General features: G+C 51.3%; 3 protein-coding genes and 1 long non-coding RNA gene across 5 annotated transcripts in view; all 4 read right to left on the minus strand.

The window, feature by feature from the left end:
* Positions 1–166, minus strand: part of LOC311329068 (stress-associated endoplasmic reticulum protein 1) — a 3,286-nt gene extending 3,120 nt beyond the window's left edge. The window contains exon 1 of the mRNA XM_084462952.1: positions 1–166. This exon is cut by the window's left edge and continues 113 nt beyond it. The gene's annotated coding sequence lies outside the window, so the exon portion shown is untranslated.
* Positions 167–2,336: 2,170 nt separating this feature from the next.
* On the minus strand, positions 2,337–3,503 carry LOC311329093. Its single transcript, XR_014631276.1, has 3 exons — positions 3,347–3,503; positions 2,850–3,004; positions 2,337–2,669 (listed from the first exon to the last, which is right to left on the minus strand). It is a non-coding gene; the product is annotated as an uncharacterized lncRNA (long non-coding RNA).
* A 3,602-nt stretch (positions 3,504–7,105) lies between these two features.
* LOC311329085 (C-type natriuretic peptide 2-like) lies at positions 7,106–8,103 on the minus strand (the record flags this gene model as incomplete). The annotated part of the gene is made up of 2 exons (XM_084462973.1): positions 7,106–7,393; positions 8,011–8,103. The coding sequence occupies 2 exons, from the start codon at positions 8,101–8,103 to the stop codon at positions 7,106–7,108; spliced, it is 381 nt and encodes a 126-aa protein (XP_084319099.1).
* Positions 8,104–11,080: 2,977 nt separating this feature from the next.
* The window catches only part of eno3 (enolase 3, (beta, muscle)), a 28,842-nt gene continuing 17,148 nt past the window's right edge, over positions 11,081–22,774 (minus strand). Inside the window, exons 2-12 of one of the 2 annotated variants that reach the window (XM_084462967.1) lie at positions 18,642–18,727; positions 18,320–18,415; positions 18,033–18,091; positions 17,833–17,902; positions 17,539–17,672; positions 16,352–16,574; positions 14,750–14,947; positions 12,822–13,023; positions 11,660–11,768; positions 11,416–11,474; positions 11,081–11,279 (exon numbers count right to left, since the gene is read on the minus strand). In XM_084462967.1, coding sequence (XP_084319093.1) covers positions 11,210–11,279; positions 11,416–11,474; positions 11,660–11,768; positions 12,822–13,023; positions 14,750–14,947; positions 16,352–16,574; positions 17,539–17,672; positions 17,833–17,902; positions 18,033–18,091; positions 18,320–18,415; positions 18,642–18,726 — 1,305 coding nt within the window. In that variant the 5' untranslated portion in view covers position 18,727 and the 3' untranslated portion in view covers positions 11,081–11,209. The remainder of the gene's footprint in view (positions 11,280–11,415; positions 11,475–11,659; positions 11,769–12,821; positions 13,024–14,749; positions 14,948–16,351; positions 16,575–17,538; positions 17,673–17,832; positions 17,903–18,032; positions 18,092–18,319; positions 18,416–18,641; positions 18,728–22,774) is intronic. The other variant, XM_084462968.1, reaches the window with a different exon arrangement.

The following is a 22,774-nucleotide window of genomic DNA, read 5'->3' on the forward strand; positions in this document are numbered from 1 at the left end:
TTAGGGTTAGAGCAGCGGGGGGACCGGAACGGGACTACCCGGGAATACAGACCGAATACCGGGACCGGAACCGGGACCGGGACGGGTTAGGGTTAGAGCAGCGAGGGGACCGGGACGGTGCTTCCCACGAATACAGACCGAATACCGGTGTCTCTGAGTCTCTCGGCTCGAGCGCTGCGCCTCCAGCTCGCGAAGCTAACGGGGCGACCGAAAGAGAGTGAGAATAGATGCCGCGTCATAGGGGTCTGGACCAATGGCAGCAGGACGCGAGAGGAACACGGGCCGTGTCCGAATTGCATACTACTTGCTATATAGTAGGCGAGATGCAGCATGCTGCATCAAAACTGTGCATACTGTATTTCGCCTACTATATAGTAGGTACTATATAGTAGGCGAAATCGGCGAAAAAATGGGCGTAAATGTAGCATAGTCCAGAGCATACTGTTCCGGAAGTCGAGAGGTGATACGTCACTGGGCTGTGAGAAAAATAAAAAAAGATGGCGAACGAAGAGGTCTCCGGGACCGCAGCGGGAGTTTTCAAATGTAAGTATTGACTTAATTTGTCGATGGAAAAATTATTTTTCCGGACAGATATCTTAGTTATAACGACACAGAGCTACAAATGCAGTTTTGTGTATATAGGTGGGGTAGAAATGACATTTCGAAAAAGAACGTCATGATAGCTAGCTGCTTGCATTGATCTCTGTGGTGGACGTTACGTTAGCTAGCTAGCCCAGCTAACGTTAATAGGCTGCTAACGTTACAGGTGTTCAGACGGCTCTTGCTCAAAACGTATTCATGTCAAATCTTAGATGTTTCTATAGCTAGAATCGAGAGAAACAGAGTAACATTTCCATGTAATATGACCATGATCGCTTAAGAAATGTGCAAGAAATGTCGAAATTGTGATGAGTTGTTAAATGGCAAACCTAAGCCACCGAGCCTAACGTTACTTGAAGTTGTTTAAACAATTGTCTGTTCATTCCATGATTTAAACGAGTTCAACTGTTCATATATCATATATTAATATTCATTGTCCCATAATACTTCTGGATGTATTACAGGGACCAACGACCACACCAGGGACGATGATCCTCTGGAGGACGGCTGCATGGGTGGCCCCCATCGCCTCTTCCAAGACCCCGTACCACTTCCACGAAGCGGCTGTGGCCTCCCCTCCCTCTGTGCTGACCCCAGTTCTGGGGCTCTTTAGGTCCTATGAGGTTAGATAAGTTTTCTAGTGTCATACAAACTGTGAGTCCCTATCAATATCTTTGCTATCCCAGTTCTGGGGCTCTTTAGGTCCTATGAGGTTAGATAAGTTTTCTAGTGTCATACAAACTGTGAGTCCCTATCAATATCTTTGCTATCATGTAGCCTGTAGATCAAAATCACCTTGTACATGGCTACAAGGTTCTCTGCGTGCTTTATCCAGGCTGTCTCCGTCGTCCCCTGCAGCCCAGCTTCTAAGATGTAGGTCCTACATAAATCAATATCCAAAGTAAACAGACCGCTGGATTGCTTCTGAACAACAATGCATACGTTAGTTAACTTACTCCAAGCCTTTCAGCGTGGTTTCTCTTCCCCGTAAACAGGGAAGAGTTGGCCGTCCTCCAGAGGGAGGACCGGCTGATGTTGAATGGGGGAGAGAGAAGGCAGAGATGAAGGCTGAGTGGAGGGAGGAAAGGGGGTTGTTTAAGGAGAGGGAGGACCGGCTGATGTTGCTTCTAGAAGCCTCAGTCAAAAAAAACTGTTTTATCTTGTTCCATTTTTGTTTTTGTTATTTTTTATTAAATGTATTTTCTTGAATTAAATTGGTGTTTGTGTGTCATTCCTTGTAATGTCTTCCCAGTCAAAGAACAAATGTCACTATACCTAAAACCAGTCATTAGAGTAAAAGAACATTCCTAATGGACATTGTAGTTTGCAATTAGGCATAAAAGACGGAACACACATGTTGGTTCACAATGCTTCATTGGAATTATTCAGAGACGGCTATGAAAGCTTCAGTTTAATGTGTCTGACTAACGACTACTTGATAAGGGAGTTACATGTCCAAAGCGCTCTGCGTGTTGTAAGACCTTCCAAGTTACTGTACATGACCTGTAGACATATCAAGACAATGTGTCTGATGTGTAGATATTACACTTTGTTGAAATGTTAATACATCAAGAAGTAACCTTTACATGTATAATGGAAGAAACACAACCATAAACATTTCTTGGATATTTTTATTACACAATGGTCTTCAAATATACTTTTGACTTGTTTATATTTGGTCAGATCATTAGCTTTCCTTGCAAAAGGTACTGACAGGAGAACGCTGATCTGTTGTCTCCCCCCAAAATACTTAAACTGATTACTATGTACAGTGTTACACATACATTTAAATACAAATACATTTAAACAAATGCCTCAAGGCTGCCTATAACCAACTGATCAGTGTTTAAAGCCTCAAGGCTGTCTATAAGGAACAAGGTAAAGCACACTCATGAACTGATAGACTGACTACTTATGGCAGGATGTGGGTAGTCGTGCTCACCAAGAGCTGGGATCCAGGCAGCTTGTGCTGGTGCTGATGCTGCCGCTGCGAGACACTTTCTGAGGCCATCTCCAGGGTTGGGATGATCTGCAGCAGCAGGACCATGGCCCCCATCAAGGTCTTCAACCTTTAAATGGTTAAATGCAATTAGGCCTACTGTAAGTCGCTTAGCAGACACACAAAAGTGTCTGCTAAATAAATGACTAAGGTAATGCTGGCAAGATGACAAGACCATTGTAAAGGGTGAGTACTGAGAAAAGCTCTAAATGCAATGAATTATTATTATTGTTATTGCTATTATTAGCACCTCCATGGTCTTGCCCCATCCTCCTGACCATCACCAAGGTTCCTCTGTGTCGATTTTGACAATCTGAAGTCCCTCCTTGTGTCCAGCCGTCAAAATAGGTCCTCAGCAGGGACGTGGAGGTTGACTTGGTGAGGACCTCTGTCTTCCATGTGAGCCTACAGGGGGAATATTATTAGGGCAAACTTTAACTCATTTGTGCGTATGGCATATACTTGTCTTTACAATGTGATAATAGATAGATGTCATTATCTGTAGAGCTAAAATGTAACATTACAAAGCAGGCGTGTAGTGATGAGTAAACCCAGGTAAACTCAGTTTACCCACCTCTTTAAAATGAGTTGAGTTTTATTGTTTTGCTTACCTGCCTCTCAGAATCTATTTAATATAACATCCCTGGTACAAATGTAACAGTATAGCTAGCCCCAAGCCAGCACATGCGGGGCTATCAACTAACCTAGCTAACTAGCGTAGCTAGCAAGCTAACGTTCAATATTTACCTCAACTACAAGCATGTCGAGAAGATCTCATGACGGCTCTTCTCCTTGCAGCGCGAACACGACTTCTCCTGCTGCAGCAGCAGCCGCACATCCCATGACAGGAAAAGGCTACATTTTTGTGGATAATACACAAAATGATCACAGAAAACACGGATAATTGTACCACAGCTTCGCGGGAGTAAACAGTATCGTATCCCGTCACTTCCGCTGGATGACTCGAGTAGCATGCTGTATTTTCTCGCATACTACACGCGTTTTGTGGAACAGTAGGTACTATATAGTATGCAGTATGCATACTATATAGTGCCTACTATATAGCATGTAGCAGGTAGTATGCAATTCGGACACGGCCACGGACCCCAGATTAGACACAGCGCCTCTGGCGGGGAAACATGGTACTGATCCTGGTTGGCTTTGATTTAACTGCATTTTATTTTAATTTTGGGATGAATAAAGGAGATTGCAGGACAGGGTAGACATCTACCAACCACACATCTACCAACCACACATGTTTACAAATATAACGCAGAGGACAACATATCTCACCCCCGTATTATTTAATTATCTATAGCTGCAGCATGTGCACAATGCCCCTATGCCACCCCCCATGCATGTATATCCATATTTATAGCAAAATACAAAATACATCTAAACCGACACCTTATCTTTAGCTTATTGTATAGATGGTATTTCTTGTGTAATTGCTCATTTGTGTATTGTAATTATCTGTGACTTGTGATCCCACCATGGAGCCAGCAGCAGCACTTCACTGTGATTGAACACTGTACAAACATGTCACAAATAAAGACCTGAATCTGAATGATTAGACCATAATTCAGAATTGTCATTGTGTTGAAACGTTATATATCAAACTTAGGAGGAAAGGAGCCGGGACTCGCAGGTTTTACTGGGCTTTGGCTGTTTATTCTGCATGCACAGGATGAAACAATAAAGGTATGTAAATTTGAATAAAGTCCAATAATGAAATCCCTGTAATGCAACTTGTTAATAACAGAAACATGCTAGGCTAACATGCTAGGCTAACATGCTAGGCTAACGTTAGCTGCTAGTGTGTAGCCTACGTTGCATAGCAACCGCCATGGAAGCCAGGAGGGCCTCTGTACAGGGCTGCGCATGCGCGTGGCAGACAAGACAACTGCCCTGGGCGCTTAGGGGCCACTAGGGGCGCCCTGCCACCCCACTAGGGGCGCCCTGCCTCCCCACTAGGGGCGCCCTGCCCCCCCACTAGGGGCGCCCTGCCTCCCCACTAGGGGCGCCCTGCCTCCCCACTAGGGACGCCCTGCCTCCCCATTAGGGGCGCCCTGCCTCCCCACTAGGGGCGCCCTGCCTCCCCACTAGGGACGCCCTGCCCTCCCCACTAGGGACGCCCTGCCTCCCCACTAGGGACGCCCTGCCCTCCCCACTAGGGGCACCCTGCCTCCCCACTAGGGGCGCCCTGCCTCCCCACTAGGGACGCCCTGCCTCCCCACTAGGGGCGCCCTGCCCAGCCACTAGGGGCTCCCTGCCTCCCCACTAGGGGCGCCCTGCCTCCCCACTAGGGGCGCCCTGCCTCCCCACTAGGGACGCCCTGCCTCCCCACTAGGGGCGCCCTGCCCAGCCACTAGGGGCGCCCTGCCCCCCCACTAGGGGCGCCCTGCCCCCCCCACTAGGGGCGCCCTGCCCAGCCACTAGGGGCGCCCTGCCTCCCCACTAGGGGCGCCCTGCCTCCCCATTAGGGGCGCCCTGCCTCCCCACTAGGGGCGCCCTGCCTCCCCACTAGGGGCGCTCTGCCTCCCCACTAGGGGCGCCCTGCCTCCCCACTAGGGGCGCCCTGCCTCCCCACTAGGGGCGCCCTGCCTCCCCACTAGGGGCGCTCTGCCTCCCCACTAGGGGCGCCCTGCCTCCCCACTAGGGACGCCCTGCCTCCCCACTAGGGGCGCCCTGCCCAGCCACTAGGGGCTCCCTGCCCCCCCACTAGGGGCGCTCTGCCTCCCCACTAGGGGCTCCCTGCCCCCCCACTAGGGGCGCCCTGCCTCCCCACTAGGGACGCCCTGCCTCCCCACTAGGGGCGCCCTGCCCAGCCACTAGGGGCGGGTCACAGGTCACAGGTTAATGAAGAAAACATAACCATCATTATTAAAGCGCTAGAGAAGCGGCAACTAGGGACGTCTTCCTCTTCCTCTTCCTCCCGCCCTGGAAGAATGACCCTTTTTCTGTCCGTTAACGGTCCGTTACCTGTCTGTCTGATTGGTCTTTACTAGCGGACTCCCGGTAGCTCTCCGCCACCGTCCTTAGCTCGGTCACGTGGTCGTGATCCTCGCAGATCAAACCGGCGTCGGGATGCGCGCGCAGCACGCGCTCCGTGTTCGTTGGCAGTTTGTGGAAACGTCTTTGTCTTATTGACTCCATATTTAACGTTAGTCCGAAAAGAAAACGCAGTTTCCCTCCGAGCAGTTAGTTAGCTAGTTCGTTAACCAGTCTAACGTTTTCTGATAGTTTTGAAAAGCTTCCCTAACAACGGTCGCCCTGCCAGGTGTTCTGTCCATCTATGCTCCCTGTCGGAATGTGTTACCTAGCGGTTCTGCACATGCGTGTATGTAACTACATCTTCATATTTGTTTGTTTGTTTGTTTGTTCGTTTTACAAGGGTAAATGCGCTGTAAGAATATACAGAGCATATTTGGATAGAGCATATTAAAGGAGTAGTAAAGGGAAAATGCATGTTTAGCCCCGTTTTAAGATTACTTATGATCATATACAATGGTTCAGATCAAAACGTTGACAAAACTAGTCTGCCAGCCCCCCTACACCGTGTCATGTGGGGGGGGGAACAAAAGCACTGTGACTGTGTCACCTACAAGGTTTTACTGACAATGACCAGGATGTAGGCCTATAGTCGGTTCACTTACTCCAGACTAATGTACTTACAGTATTGAAAGTCACTTTGGATAAAAGCATCTGCTAAATGAATAAAACATATTTTTTAAGAGTACATGTAAAGTTTCTAGCCAGTTAGACAGGTGAGGTGAGAGTGAAGCCCATTGTGACAGTGGTGACAGTGACGTTCAGGTGTTGAAGTAACGCTTGTTTCAGATCTTCATGGGGAATGAACTCGGAAGCCCGTAGAGCAGCTCCCGCTCACAGACACACAGACAGACAGACAGACAGACACACAGACAGACAGACAGACAGATGAAGGACACAGAGACCAGGAAGTTTAGTTCAGCTCATGTAATTGTTATTGTTGGGTATTCTTGAGGGACATAGGAGGGAGAAAGTCTACATGCTTCAACACATGTTGGTCACATTGAAAGTTTACACAACAGAATACCTGTCAAGTCAGACAATATACACAACCACACATACACACACACACACACACACACACACATCCCACACAACCACACATACACACACACACATCCCACACACACACACACACACACACATCCCACACATACACACACACGTGCTGCTGGCTATGTATCCAGAGCCAGGGGTCATGGGTCAAGGGTTGCGGTGGTTAGAACGGGTCCACATGGAGCCTCAGACATCAGGAGAGTCCTGGAGGTCGAGGGTCACGTGAGGTCAGGTAGGGGTCACACATAGCAGCGATGACCTCACACTCTCGCTCAGGGCGGGAGGGGTCGTAGTTCAGGGGTCAGACCTGGGAAAGTCTCCTCTGTCAGTCTTGTCTGACCCTCCAACACGCACACGCAGTAGCCAATCACAGTGCCAGGCCACCGGCCCGTCATCCAATCAGCACCCCAGGCCACTGATGGAGCCAATCCTGTCGACCTTCATTCCGAAGCAGCCGCGCAGGGTGGACTTCCTGCTCCGCCCACGGAACTTCCTCTGACGCTGCAGGAAGTCCAGGAAGTAGCGCGGCACCACCACCCCTCGCCCCGCCCCCACGCCTCTCCCGGCCAACCCCCCGGCAGCCTGGGCGAAGGGGGCAGGGCTGTCGGCTGACCCCTCCGTGACCTTGGTCAGGGGCGGGGCCTGGATCAGGGAGCTGAGATGAGCGCCAAAGAGCTGCTCCAGAACCTGGCGGGGTCAGAGGTCAACACTGTTAGACCATCACTATTAAATAACTGAACTACTTCATATTAAACCTTCACAATCACTATTTAATAACTGAAATACTTTACTTTACATACATATTATACCATCACTATTATTAAATAACTTTAGTACTTCTTATTACACCGTCACAATTACTATTCAATAACTACTCAAATAACTACTAATTAAATAACCACTTCACTGGATCACCGTCACTATTAAACTGAGAGAGAGACAAGGAGAGAGTGATGAGAGAGAGAGAGAGTGATGAGAGAGAGGGAGACTGATGGAGAGAGGGAGAGAGTGATGAGAGAGAGAGAGGGATGGAGAGAGAGAGACTGATGGAGAGAGTGATGGAGAGAGGGAGAGAGTGATGGAGAGAGATGGAGAGAAGGAGTGGAGAGAGAATAATGGAGAGTGCTGGATAGAGAGAAGGAGCGATGGAGAGAGAGATGAAGAAAGCGATGGAGAGTGTTCAGTAGGGTTATGGAGAGTGTTCAGTGGGGTTATGGAGAGTGTTCAGTAGGGTTATGGAGAGTGTTCAGTATTGTAATGTAGGGCTATGAGGATGAGGATGATGAAGAGGAAGTGTGACTGACCTGTGTGTCGTCTCGGGGGCGAGAGGGTCGTGACTCGGTCAGAGCCAGCAGGACGAGCAGGAGCAGGAGACGAGACGTAGATGAAGCAGACATCTTTGTTGTAGAAGGTCCTGGAACTTGTAAGCTTGTATTCAGGCCTCAACATTTAGGATTGAACGTGTATGAAAGGTTGTTTTCAGGTGATATCCCGGTCCAGGTTACATCCAGGTGGTGTGGTGTCTCTGTCCTGTAGGTCAGGACGCGTCTGAGCCCTCAGCCCTGGAGGAGGAGCTTATATACACCAGCGCCATGAGGTCACACATTCCTGCTCCACCACCCTGGAGACGGTGCACACCCCCGACGACCCTCCCTCCAGACCGTCCTCCTCTCTCCCCCCGACCCTCCCTCCAGACCGTCCTCCTCTCTCCCCCCCCTCTCCCTCCAGACTCTCCTCCTCTCTCCCCCCCTCCCTCCCTCCAGACTGTCCTCTCTCCCCCCGACCCTCCCTCCAGACTGTCCCCCTCTCTCCCCCCTCTCTCCCTCCAGACTGTCCTCTCTCCCCCCCCCCTCTCCCTCCAGACTGTCCTCTCTCCCCCCCCCTCTCCCTCCAGACTGTCCCCCTCTCTCCCTCCAGACTGTCCTCCTCTCTCCCCCCCCTCTCTCCCTCCAGACTGTCCTCCTCTCTCCCCCCCTCTCTCCCTCCAGACCTTCCTCCTCTCTCCCTCCAGACTGTCCTCCTCTCTCCCCCCCTCTCTCCCTCCAGACTGTCCCTCTGTCTGTTCCCCTCTCTCTCTCTCTCTCCCTCTCTCTCTCTCTCTCTCTCCCTCTCTATCTCCTTCCCTCTCTCTCCTTCCTCTCTCTCTCTCTGCTTCCCTCTCTCTCTCTCTCTCTCTCACACACACACACACACACACGCTAGTTAAAACAGTTACAACCCAGGTTGAAGAGAATTCAACTCAGTCACTCAATACCTCTCTCCATCTCTCCCTCTCCATCTCTCTCTCCATCTCTCTCCCTCTCTCCATCTCTCTCCATCTCTCCCTCTCCATCTCTCTCTCCATCTCTCATCTCTCCATCTCTCTCTCCATCTCTCTCACTCTGTCCATCTCTCTCTCCCTCTGTCCATCTCTCTCTCTCCCTTCCTCCCTCTCTCTCTGCCCCCTGCTGATCAGGGTTGTAAGCTAATCTAAAACAAGGGCCTCATTAGGTCACTCATTATCTAATTTAATAACAGTCTAATAGTCCCACACTCACACACAGTGGACCCTGACGACCCCTGACCTCCCTGGCCCCGCCTCTCGTAAAGCGTTTCCGTGGAGAGCTGCGCGTCGTCTTAACAATTTCCTCACAGGCTTCCACCGACGCTATTCGTCTCCATGGATACAGCCATAGGTGAGACCCCCTAACCTAGTGTATGTGTGTGTGTGTGTGTGTGTGTGTGGGTGGATGAGTGGGTGTGTGTGTGTGTGTGTGTGTGTGAGGGTGGATGGATGAGTGTGTTGGTGGATTGATGGATGTGTGTGTGTTTGGGGGGGGGGGGTGGATGGGTGTGTGTGTGTGTGAGGGTGGATGGGTGTGTGTGAGGGTGTGTGTAGGTGGATGGGTGTGTGTGTGTGTGTGTAGGTGTGTGTGAGGATGGGTGTGTGTGAGTGCAGGTGTGTGAGTGTGCGTGAGTCAGTGTGTGTGTGTGTGGTGTGTGTGTTTGTGTGTGTGGTGGAGTGTGTGTGTGTGGTGTGTGTGTGTTTCCGTGTGTGGTGCGAGTGTGTGTGTGTGGTGTGTGTGTGTGTGGTGTGTGTGTGTGTTTCTGTGTGTGGTGTGTGTGTGGTGTATGTGTGTTTCTGTGTGTGGTGTGTGTGTGAGTCTGTGTGGTGTGTGTGTGTCTCTGTGTGTAGTGGAGTGTGTGTGTGTGTGGTGTGTGTGTGTGTGTTTCTGTGTGTGGTGGAGTGTGTGTGTGTGGTGTGTGTGTGTCTCTGTGTGTAGTGGAGTGTGTGTGAGTTGCTTGCGTCTTTGCTGACGTCAGTGCTAGCGTGCTGAATGGGGTGCAGACGGGGGGCGGGGTGGTTTTGTTCTAGGGGGGCGGGGGGGTGGTTTTGTTCTAGGGGGGCGGGGGGTGGTTTTGTTCTAGGGAGGTGGGGGGGTGGTTTTGTTCTAGGGGCTAACAAAGACCATGAGGGGGGTTATAAACACCCCATCACCCCCGCCCACCCAAACCATCACCATCACCATCCGCCCGCCTGATTGATGAGCTCTCGTCTGTGTGTGTGTGTGCGTGTGCGTGTGTGTGTGTGTGTGAGTGCTACACCCTCTGACGCCTAAGGCATTCTTCACCCCCGAGTGCCATACTGTGCCAACCAGAGCCTGGCGCAAACACACACGCACACACACACACACACACACGCACACACACACACACACACGCACACACACACACACACACGCACACACACACACACACACGCACACACACACAGCAGTGAGATAGTGCTGGTGAGACCAACTTTCTGGCCCGTGAGCATCACTAAGCAACAGCTGCCTCCCGGCCCAAACGCCTGCTTCTTTCATGACAGGAGCCCCTCTGACGTGTGTGTGTGTGTGTGTGTGCGTGTGTGTGTGTGTGTGTGTTGATAAGTGTCTGCACTCATCAACCATCATAAAGAGGAGGAGTCTCCCCCCTCAACCCATCTTATCGTACGCAGGGTGAGTGCAGGGCTGTGATTGGTGGGTTAGGAGGGACAGCGCCATGTGTTCAGGCTAGGCTACTCATCTCATCTACTTCCTGGTGCTCAGTGAGGAAGGTGTTAAGTCAGAACACATAATAATAATAATAATAAAAACATTGTGTTCATGTTATTTCTAGAACTCAAAGCACTGCGTCTCTATATACATTTAAACATGCCAGACGCGCAGTGATGGGGTCTGATTCCTCCCTCAAGCTCATGATGTCACAGCGATGTCACAGAAGAAAACAGCCAATAAGAGCACAGGACTTCTGATTTTTTCTGTTTGTGTTTTTATTTGTACGTGACGTCGTGGAGGAGTGACATGGGGGTGGGGGGGGGGGGACGGGGGGGGGACGGGGGGGGACGGGGGGGGGGGGGGGGGACAGGGGACGGGGGACATACAGAACAGTAAGAGTGGAATTTGAACATCAGAGATCAGGGAGCCAGTGTGACCTCTGACCTGGACCCGGGCCAGTCGTCATGGTGACGGGGAGGCTGGTCTAGTTGATCTTGGGGTGGCGGAAGTCTTTGCCCGCGAACTTGGCGTGAGCTCCCAGCTCCTCCTCGATCCTGCAGACACAGGTCAGAGGTCATGATGCTGCGCCTCTACAGTCCGTCTGTGTGTGTGTGTGTGTGTGTGTGAGAGAGAGGGAGGGAGGGAGGGAGGGAGGCAGAATGAGAGAGAGAGAGAGAGAGAGAGACTCACCTCATCAGCTGGTTATATTTGGCCAGACGTTCTGACCTACAGGGGGCGCCAGTCTTGATCTGGGGGGGATGGGCAGATATGAGTCACAGGCTAGAGGTGTGTGTGTACGTTTGTGTGTGTGTGTGTGTACGTGTATGAGAGAATGTGTGTGTGTGTGTCTGTGTACGTGTATGAGAGAATGTGTGTGTGTGTGTCTGTGTACGTGTATGAGAGAATGTGTGTGTGTGTGTGTGTGTGTGTCTACCTGTCCAGTGCAGAGTCCGACCACCAGGTCAGCGATGAAGGTGTCCTCTGTCTCTCCAGAGCGATGGCTGACCATCACCCCCCAGCCGTTACTCTGAGCCAGCTTACACCTGAACACACACATAGGAAATGAGCCAGCTTACACCTGAACACACACACACAGGAAATGAGCCATCTTACACCTGAACACACACACACAGGAAATGAGCCAGCTTACACCTGAACACACACACATAGGAAATGAGCCAGCTTACACCTGAACACACACACACACAGGAAATGAGCCAGCTTACACCTGAACACACACGCACATGGGAAATGAGCCAGCTTACACCTGAACACACACACACACAGGAAATGAGCCAGCTTACACCTGAACACACACACATGGGAAATGAGCCAGCTTACACCTGAACACACACACATAGGATCTGAGCCAGCTTACACCTGAACACACACACACACAGGAAATGAGCCAGCTTACACCTGAACACACACACACAGGAAATGAGCCAGCTTACACCTGAACACACACGCACACAGGAAATGAGCCAGCTTACACCTGAACACACACGCACATAGGATCTGAGCCAGCTTACACCTGAACACACACACACACAGGAAATGAGCCAGCTTACACCTGAACACACACACGCACACAGGAAATGAGCCAGCTTACACCTGAACACACACACACACATAGGAAATGAGCCAGCTTACACCTGAACACACACACATGGGAAATGAGCCAGCTTACACCTGAACACACACACACAGGAAATGAGCCAGCTTACACCTGAACACACACACACACACAGGAAATGAGCCAGCTTACACCTGAACACACACACACACAGGAAATGAGCCAGCTTACACCTGAACACACACACACACAGGAAATGAGCCAGCTTACACCTGAACACACACGCACACAGGAAATGAGCCAGCTTACACCTGAACACACACACACACAGGAAATGAGTCCTTACCCCAAGTAAGGACAATTACTGCAAGTCGCTTCGGATAAAAGTGTCTGTTAACTGTGAGGTGATGTGATGTGATGGTGACGTGATTGTAATGTGATTGTAATGTGATTGTAATGTGATGGTGAGGTGATGGTGATGTGATAGTGATGTGATAGTGATGTTCTGTGCTGGACTCACGCCTGGATGGACTCGGTGACGGAGCCGATCTGGTTGACCTTGAGCAGCAGGCAGTTGCAGGCCCTCGTGTCCACGGCCTGCTGGATGCGCTGGGGGTTGGTCACCGTCAGGTCGTCCCCCACCACCTGGATGTCCACCGAGCCGGTGAACTGGGACCAGTTCTCCCAGTCGTCCTGGTCGAACGGGTCCTCGATGGACTGGACTGGAGGGGCCGGGGGGGGGGGGGGGGGGTCAGTACTGGGGCGCACGTGTGTGTGTGTGTGTAGGATGGTTTTGTGTGTGTAGGATGGTTTTGTGTGTGTAGGATGGTTTTGTAAGGATACGTTTACAGTTTATAGGAGAAGGGTTGAGGAATGTAAGGTCTTTCTGAGGCATGCTTGTGGTGTGTGTGTGGTCACTGTGGGGTGTGTGTTTGTGGTCTGTGTGTGGTCACTGTGGGGTGTGTCTGTGTGGCGTGTGTGTGGTCACTGTGGGGTGTGTCTGTGTGGCGTGTGTGTGGTCACTGTGGGGTGTGTCTGTGTGGCGTGTGTGTGGTCACTGTGGGGTGTCTGTGTGTGGCGTGTGTGTGGTCACTGTGGGGTGTGTCTGTGTGGCGTGTGTGTGGTCACTGTGGGGTGTGTCTGTGTGGCGTGTGTGTGGTCACTGTGGGGTGTGTCTGTGTGGCGTGTGTGTGGTCACTGTGGGGTGTGTCTGTGTGGTGTGTGTGTGGTCACTGTGGGGTGTGTGTTTGCGGTGTGTGTGTGGTCACTGTGGGGTGTGTGTGTGTGGCGTGTGTGTGGTCACTGTGGGGTGTGTCTGTGTGGTGTGTGTGTGGTCACTGTGGGGTGTGTGTGTGTGGCGTGTGTGTGGTCACTGTGGGGTGTGTCTGTGTGGCGTGTGTGTGGTCACTGTGGGGTGTGTCTGTGTGGCGTGTGTGTGGTCACTGTGGGGTGTGTCTGTGTGGCGTGTGTGTGGTCACTGTGGGGTGTGTCTGTGTGGTGTGTGTGTGGTCACTGTGGGGTGTGTGTTTGCGGTGTGTGTGTGGTCACTGTGGGGTGTGTGTGTGTGGCGTGTGTGTGGTCACTGTGGGGTGTGTCTGTGTGGTGTGTGTGTGGTCACTGTGGGGTGTGTCTGTGTGGTGTGTGTGTGGTCACTGTGGGGTGTGTGTGTGTGGCGTGGTGCTGTGGGACCATGTCTAGTCTGACTATCTTCTCATCAGTGTGGCAGATTGTGATGTTTGCTGAGTTCTTATCAGCTGCTAACCTGGACGGCCAGAGACCACACACACACACACACACACACACACACACACACCACACACACACACACACACACACACACACACACACACACACACACACACACACACCACACACACCACACACACCACACACACACACACACACACACACACACACACACACACACACCACACACACCACACACACCCCACACACACACACACACACACACACACACACACACACACACACTTATGCAACGTATAAGACAGGAGAAGTCCCAGACATAATGGAATAGGTTATATTGACCTTTGAGTGTGTGTGTGTGTACCTGGGTAGTTCTTGATTAAGTTCTTGTCCAGGTGTGTGTGTGTGTGTGTGTGTGTGTGTGTGTGTGTGTGTGTGTGTGTGTGTACCTGGGTAGTTCTTGATGAAGTTCTTGTACAGGTGTGTGTGTGTGTGTGTGTGTGTGTACCTGGGTAGTTCTTGATGAAGTTCTTGTACAGGTGTGTGTGTGTGTGTGTGTGTGTGTGTGTGTGTGTGTGTGTGTGTGTACCTGGGTAGTTCTTGATGAAGTTCTTGTACAGGTGTGTGTGTGTGTGTGTGTGTGTGTGTACCTGGGTAGTTCTTGATGAAGTTCTTGTACAGGTGTGTGTGTGTGTGTGTGTGTGTGTGTGTGTGTGTGTGTGTGTGTGTGTGTGTGTGTACCTGGGTAGTTCTTGATGAAGGTCTTGTAAAGGTCTCCTAGCTGCTGTCCAGAGATGTACCTGGCCGGATCGTCAGGGGACTTGAAGTCCAGGTCGTATTTCCCAGCCTTGTAGAACTCGGACGCTGCCACGTCCATCCCAACGATGATCTTATCTGGGTAGCCGGCCTTCTCTATGGCCGTCTTCAACAGCTCCAGGGCTGAGGAGGAGGAGGAGGAGGTGAGTATATAGTACCAAGAACAACACACACTCAGTCAAACCCACATACACACTTCAACAGCTCCAGGGCTGAGGAGGAGGAGGAGGAGGAGGAGGAGGAGGAGGAGGAGGAGGAGGTGAGTATATAGTACCAAGAAACACATACACTCAGTCAAACCCACATACACACTTCAACAGCTCCAGGGCTGAGGAGGAGGAGGAGGAGGAGGAGGAGGAGGTGAGTATATAGTACACTCAGAACAACACACACTCAGTCAAACAGCTCCAGGGCTGAGGAGGAGGAGGAGGAGGAGGAGGTGAGTATATAGTACACCAAGAACAACACACACTCAGTCAAACCCACATACACACTTCAACAGCTCCAGGGCTGAGGAGGAGGAGGAGGAGGAGGAGGAGGAGGTGAGTATATAGTACACTAAGAACAACACACACTCAGTCAAACACACATACACACTTCCTCTTAAAGCCGTGGCAGGTTATTGATTTGCATTTACATTGGATAGTTTATAATCCATCATGTTGTCTTGTTAATACACGTGTTAATGTCACTGAACCAGACACATAACTTTAATAGTTTATAGATCCGTTAATCCAACCATTCCAACGTTGAGTTCATATCAAATGAGATGTTGGATAGTCCTGTACGCTGCTTATTCCTGCAGCAGAGTGAACTACCTCACACTGAGAAACCACATGGACTTAATAACACCATGTGACTGATTCCTATTGGAAGAGTCAACTAGATTTGAAGGAAGAGAGAGAATGCTTATTGATTTGAAGGAAGAGAGAGAATGCTTCTTTATTTGAAGGAAGAGAGAGAATGCTTATTTTAAGCATGTAGGCTGTATTTTGATGACACATCTCTAAAGTTATGAGAACAAACAGCAGTTTCCCTCGCAGGTTATTTCTGCAACACAATTCACACACAACTATAACACTATTTCTGCCTGCTCAACATTTTGAGCTGCCGAGTCAAAAGTTTGCACTCACCAAATGACAGTATACTTTTCTAATCACCATTCTTTAGGCCCATTTCCCTGTCCTGTTTTTAAAATGGAAATGGACTTCCCTTTCCAGAGGCAAACAAATCAAACTTATTATTATTCTGTTTTACTTATATTGTTACATTTTAAATGTTTAAATAGCCCATTATTGGATAATATTAGATATTTTATATATGTGAAAGCCCCTGATTTTGGGTTAGGGTTAGGGTTAGGGTTAACCCTAACCCTAACCTTAACCCTAACCCTAACCCTAACCCTAACCCTAACCTCATCCTCTCTACCCCAACTCTAACCATACCTCCCACCCTAACCCCCTCATCCTCTCCTCACCACCTCATCCTCATCCTCTCCTCACCACTTGGTGGTAGCCAGATGCTCACCCTCGTTGTTCTCCAGGATGTTGGGGGCGAAGCCGCCCTCGTCCCCCACGTTGGTGGCGTCCTGGCCGTACTTGGCCTTGATGACGTTCTTCAGGTTGTGGTAGACCTCGGCGCCGATGCGCATGGCCTCGTGGAAGCTGGCGGCGCCCACCGGCAGGATCATGAACTCCTGCATGGCCAGCTTGTTACCAGCATGGGAACCACCGTTGATCACGTTAAACGCCTGAGGAGAGAGAGAGAGAAGAGAGAGAGAGAGAGAGAGGAGGGAGAGAGAGAGAGAGAGGAGAGAGAGAGAGAGAGAGAGAGAGAGAGAGAGAGAAGAGAGGGAGGGAGGGAGGGAGGGAGGGGGAGAGAGAAGAGAGGAGGGAGAGAGAGAGAGAGAGAGAGAAAAGAGGAGAGAGAGAGAGAAGAGGAGGGAGAGAAAAGAGAGATAAGAGAGGAGAGGAGAGAGAGAGAGAAAGAGAGGAGAGAGAGAGAGAGAGAGAAGAGATAAGAGGAGAGGAGAGAGTGGAGAGAAAGGAGAGAAAAGAGAGGAGAGAGAAGAGGAGGGAAGTGAGAAAAGAGAGAGAAGAGGAGGAGAGAAGAGAGAGAGAGAAGAGAGGAGGGAGAGAGAGAAGAGAGGAGAGAGAAAAGAGAGAAAAGAGAGGAGAGGGAAGAGAGTAGAGGAAGGTTTAGACATCTGATATAAACTACCTGCAGGATGACAGACAGACAGAGACAGAGAGACAGACAGACAGACAGAGAGACAGACAGACAGACAGACAGACAGACAGACAGACAGACAGAGAGACAGACAGGCAGACAGACAGAGAGACAGGGAGGATGACAGAGAGACAGAGAGACAGACAGAGACAGAGAGACAGAGAGACAGACAGACAGACAGACAGACAGACAGACAGAGAGACAGACAGACAGACAGACAGACAGATAGACAGACAGACAGACAGACAGAGAAACAGACAGACAGACTCACGGGGACAGGCAGGATGACAGACAGACAGACAGAGAGAGAGACAGACAGAGAGAGAGACAGACAGAGACAGACAGACAGAGAGACTCACAGGGACAGGGAGGATGACAGACAGACAGACAGAGAGACAGACAGACAGACAGAGAGACAGACAGACAGACAGACAGACAGACAGACAGACAGAGAGACAGACAGACAGGCAGACAGAGAGACTCACGGGAACAGGCAGGATGACGTCCTTGTGTCCGGCCAGGTCAGCGATGTGGCGGTACAGAGGGACGGCCTTCTCCGCCGCGCCGGCCTTGCAGACGGCCAGGGACACGCCCAGGATGGCGTTGGCTCCAAACTTAGCTGAGGGGAGAGAGACAAGTCAACACAATGATGGATAGAGGGATGGATAGAGGGATGGAAGGATAGATGGATAGAGGAGGACAAGGAGGAAGAATAGAAAGAAAGAGGGATACAGTGACAGAAGGAAAGAGAGAGGGAGAGAAGGACAGAGAGATCTTACACTTGTTCTCCGTTCCGTCCAACTCCAACATGAACCTGTCGATCTTCTCCTGCTCAACCACACTGAAGTTCTGAGAGAGAGAGAGAGAGAGAGAGAGAGAGAGGGAGAGAGAGAGAGAGAGAGAGAGAGAGGGGCGGGGCCTGTCAGAGGAGGGGTGTGTGTGTGTGTGTGTGTGTGTGTGTGTGTGTGTGTACACAGACCTTTGCGATCAGTTTGGCGGCGATGTCGTTGTTGACATGATCGACAGCCTTCTTGGTGCCTGCAGACCAGAGCGGCAGATCACAGAGAGACAGATCAGACAAGACTAGTCTGACTCAGTGGATGTAGGTTGAGGATAAGCCGTGTCACTCGTTTAATTACTGCTCAATCAGTGGCGATGGGACTGGCTATGAGATACTAGAGCCCTGACCTTTGCCCTTTGGGCCCTCCCCCAGATTGCCCCTCCCCCTGACCTCTGCCCAGGTAGTCCCTCCCCCTGACCTCTGACCTTTGCCCAGGTAGCGGCTCTTGTCTCCGTCCCTCAGCTCCAGAGCCTCATGGACGCCTGTAGACGCTCCGCTGGGGACCGCCGCCCTGAAACGCCCTGCACACACACACACACACACACACGCACGCACGCACACACACACACACACACACACACACACACACACACCACACGCACACAAGAGTCAATGCTTTAGCAACTAAATGTATGTTTGAGTGTAAACAGAACTGAGAATGAGGGTTGACCAGGTGTGTGTGTGTGTGTGTGTGTGTGTTTGTGTGTGTTTGTGTGTGTGTGTTTGTGTGTGTGTGTGTGTGTGTACCCTTAGCGGTGAAGAGGTCGACCTCGACGGTGGGGTTTCCTCTGGAGTCGAGGATCTCGCGTGCGTGGATCTTAGTGATGGACATTCTGAGAGAGAGAGAGGGATGAGAGGAGGAAGAGAGAATTACGTAGGGAGAGGAGGAGGAGAGAGGGAGGCAGAGAGAGAGAGAGAGAGAGAGAGAGAGAGAGAGAGGACAAAAGAGAAAATATTAACTATTGACCTTCAAATTCTCCTTGTTGTTACTGTTGTTCTTCATATTTAAGTCAATCTAGTGTTCTGTTAGTGTGTGTGTGTGTGTGTGTGTGTGTGTGTGTGTGTGTGTGTGTGTGTACAGACCTGTGCTAGCTAGCCTGTGTAGCATCATGCTAGTAGCAGCATGGTGCAGTGTGTCCCTCTCTGCACACCGTAGCTCTAGTGTCCTAACAGCATCCTGATCTAGCGAGTCACACAGACAGCCTATCCCGGCTCAGAGGGCCCGGAGAGAGCCAATAGGAGCTCAGGACAGTGAAATGTGGGAGTGGGGAGGGGCGTGCTGATATATTTAGCTCACCTCTCACCGAGCTGGAGCTCAACACAATCTCTCTTTCTCTCCGTCTGTCCTGCCCTCTATCCTGTCTTTCTTTCTTCTTCCTTCAGTTCTGTGTCTCCGTTTCTCTGTTTCTCTGTGTCTAACGGTTGGGTAAATCTGTTCTGACACTTGATTCAACCTCTCTTTCTCTCTCTCTGTGTGTGTGTGTGTGTGTGTGTGTCTGTGTGTGTGTGTGTGTGTGTGTGTGTGTGTGTCTCCGTGTGTCTCTCCCTCGCCCCCCACTACCAGCTGTCTGATGGACCAAAGCCCCCCATCCTCTGACCTACATGCTCTCTAAGGAGAGATATTCATAGACTGTGTGTGTGTGTGTGTGTGTGTGTGTGTGTGTGCGTGTGTGTGTGTGTGTGTGTGTGTGTGTGTGTGAACGTGCCTTACAGTGTGTGCGTGTGCGCGCGCACGTGTGTGTGTGTGAGAATGTGCCTTACAGTGTGTGTGTGTGATCTTTACAGAGTCCCTTTGACCTCTGACCTTTCCCTTCACCCTTTCTGCAGAGGTCAAGGTTGGGGTTGGTATTACTGTATTACAGCAGGCATGTAGAACAGGGTATTAATACACACACACTCTGAGTGACATTAACGGTGACATTTTCTCCAATGATAAGTTATCAAGCTCTTCTGTTTGGTTGGCTGTCTGGGAGACAAGATGTCTTATCCGCCCATCAGAGAGCATTCCAACACACTCCCTCACACACACACACACACACACACACACACACACACACACACACACACACACACACACGCTCTCTCTCCCTCTCTCACACACACGCTCTCTCCCCTCCCCTCTCTCTCTCCCTCTCTCACACACACGCTCTCTCTCCCCTCCCCTCTCTCTCTCCCTCTCTCACACACACGCTCTCTCTCCCCTCCCCTCTCTCTCTCTCTCGCTCCCTCGCTCGCTCCCTCTCTCACACACACACGCTCTCTCTCCCCTCCCCTCTCTCTCTCCCTCTCTCACACACACACGCTCTCTCTCCCCTCCCCTCTCTCTCTCCCTCTCTCACACACACACCCTCCCCCTCTCTCTCTATCTCTCTCACACACACACACGCTCTCTCTCCCCTCCCCTCTCTCTCTCCCTCCCACACACCCTCCCCCTCTCTCTCTCCCTCTCTCACACACACGCTCTCTCTCCCCTCCCCTCTCTCTCTCCCTCCCACACACCCTCCCCCTCTCTCTATCTCTCACACACACACACACACACAGATAGACATGGCTCATGACACACCCTCCCCCTCTCTCTATCTCTCACACACACACACACACACACACACACACACACACACACACACACACACACACACACACACACACAGATAGACATGGCTCATGACACATTCTTCTTCTCTCTCTTTTACTGTAGAACCACTATTACTAGACCGTCCAGTCACATGTTCTTCCAGCCGCGCGGCTTTAGGGGCTGTAGAGGTTTAGAGGCTGTAGAGGCTGTAGAGGTTTAGAGGCTGGGCTGTAGAGGCTGTAGGGGCTGTAGAGGCTGCTGGACTGTGTCTCTGCATGTGGCCCATCCTCCAGGCCAGAAGGGGGCCAGGAGCAGGGGACCAGGAGCAGGAGGTCAGGAGGTCAGGAGCAGGAGGTCAGGAGGTCAGGAGCAGGGGACCAGGGGCAGGGGGTCAGGAGGTCAGGAGCAGGGGACCAGGAGCAGGAGGTCAGGAGGTCAGGAGGTCAGGAGCAGGGGACCAGGAGCAGGAGGTCAGGAGGTCAGGAGCAGGGGACCAGGAGCAGGAGGTCAGGAGGTCAGGAGCAGGGGACCAGGAGCAGGAGGTCAGGAGGTCAGGAGCAGGAGGTCAGGAGGTCAGGAGCAGGAGGTCAGGAGGTCAGGAGCAGGAGGTCAGGAGGTCAGGAGCAGGAGGTCAGGAGCAGGGGACCAGGAGCAGGGGTCAGGAGCAGGGGGTCAGGAGGTCAGGAGGTCAGGAGCAGGGGTCAGCCTGACAGGCGCCCGGGGAGCGATTAGGGGTTCAGAGTCTCAAGGACACGTCCACACGGGAGCTGGACTCAACACCCTCTGACCCACGGACCAGCTGCTCTACCTCCCAGCGTTAATGAACCTGCTACAGACACGACCAACACTGGTCTAGTTACTGAACCAGCGTGTTAATGAACCTGCTACAGACACGACCAACACTAGTCTAGTTACTGAACCAGCGTGTTAATGAACCTGCTACAGACACGACCAACACTAGTCTAGTTACTGAACCAGCGTGTTAATAAACCTGCTACAGACACGACCAACACTGGTCTAGTTACTGAACCAGCGTGTTAATAAACCTGCTACAGACACGACCAACACTAGTCTAGTTACTGAACCAGCGTGTTAATGAACCTGCTACAGACACGACCAACACTAGTCTAGTTACTGAACCAGCGTGTTAATGAACCTGCTACAGACACGACCAACACTAGTCTAGTTACTGAACCAGCGTGTTAATGAACCTGCTACAGACACGACCAACACTAGTCTAGTTACTGAACCAGCGTGTTAATGAACCTGCTACAGACACGACCAACACTAGTCTAGTTACTGAACCAGTGTTACTGCTGCTGTATTCATGCTACTGAGAGGAAAGAGAGTTGTCTCTGTCTGTCTGTCTGTCAGGGTTAGCTAACCTGTCTGTCTGTCTGTCTGGGTTAGCTAACCTGTCTGTCTGTCTGTCTGTCAGGGTTAGCTAACCTTCTATCTGTCTGTCTGTCTGTCTGGGTTAGCTAACCTGTCTGTCTGTCTGTCTGGGTTAGCTAACCTGTCTGTCTGTCTGTCTGTCAGGGTTAGCTAACCTGTCTGTCTGTCTGTCTGTCTGGGTTAGCTAACCTGTCTGTCTGTCTGTCTGTCTGGGTTAGCTAACCCGTCTGTCTGTCTGTCTGTCTGTCTGTCTGTCTGGGTTAGCTAACCTTCTATCTGTCTGTCTGTCTGGGTTAGCTAACCTTCTGTCTGTCTGTCTGGGTTAGCTAACCTGTCTGTCTGTCTGGGTTAGCTAACCTGTCTGTCTGTCTGTCTGTCTGTCTGTCAGTGTTAGCTAACCTTCTGTCTGTCAGGGTTCTGTCAAGGTCTGCTGCTTGAGAGGGACACGCCGAGGTACCCCAACAGGGTCGTCTCTGTCTGTCTGTCAGACTGTCTGATGGAGGACCTCTCCTCTCTCTCGTGGTGCATTGTGGGTAGAGTCTGTATCAGCGTGACTCGGGTTTTGCATCGTTACACAAGCAGCCCCGCCGTGACCGGAGCAGCGCGGGCAGACCGGGACCGTGATGTAACGGTGACCAACGAAAAACGAACGTCTCTGTCCCTGGTTGTGTCCCTGGTTACGTCCGTCTGTCTGTCTGTCTGTCTGTCTGTCTGTCTGTCTGTCTGAGGGCCTGCCTGTCTGTCTGTCTGTCTGTCTGTCTGTCTGCCTGTCTGAGGACCTGCCTGTCTGTCTGCCTGTCTGTCTGTCTGTCCGTCTGTCTGAGGGCCTGCCGCGTCAAGCTGTCTGTCTGTCTGTCTGTCTGTCTGTCTGAGGGCCTGCCTGCCTGTCTGTCTGTCTGTCTGTCTGTCT

The sequence above is a fragment of the Borostomias antarcticus genome (assembly GCF_949987555.1).
Source record: "Borostomias antarcticus genome assembly, contig: scaffold_116, whole genome shotgun sequence".
Lineage (NCBI taxonomy): Eukaryota > Metazoa > Chordata > Actinopteri > Stomiiformes > Stomiidae > Borostomias > Borostomias antarcticus.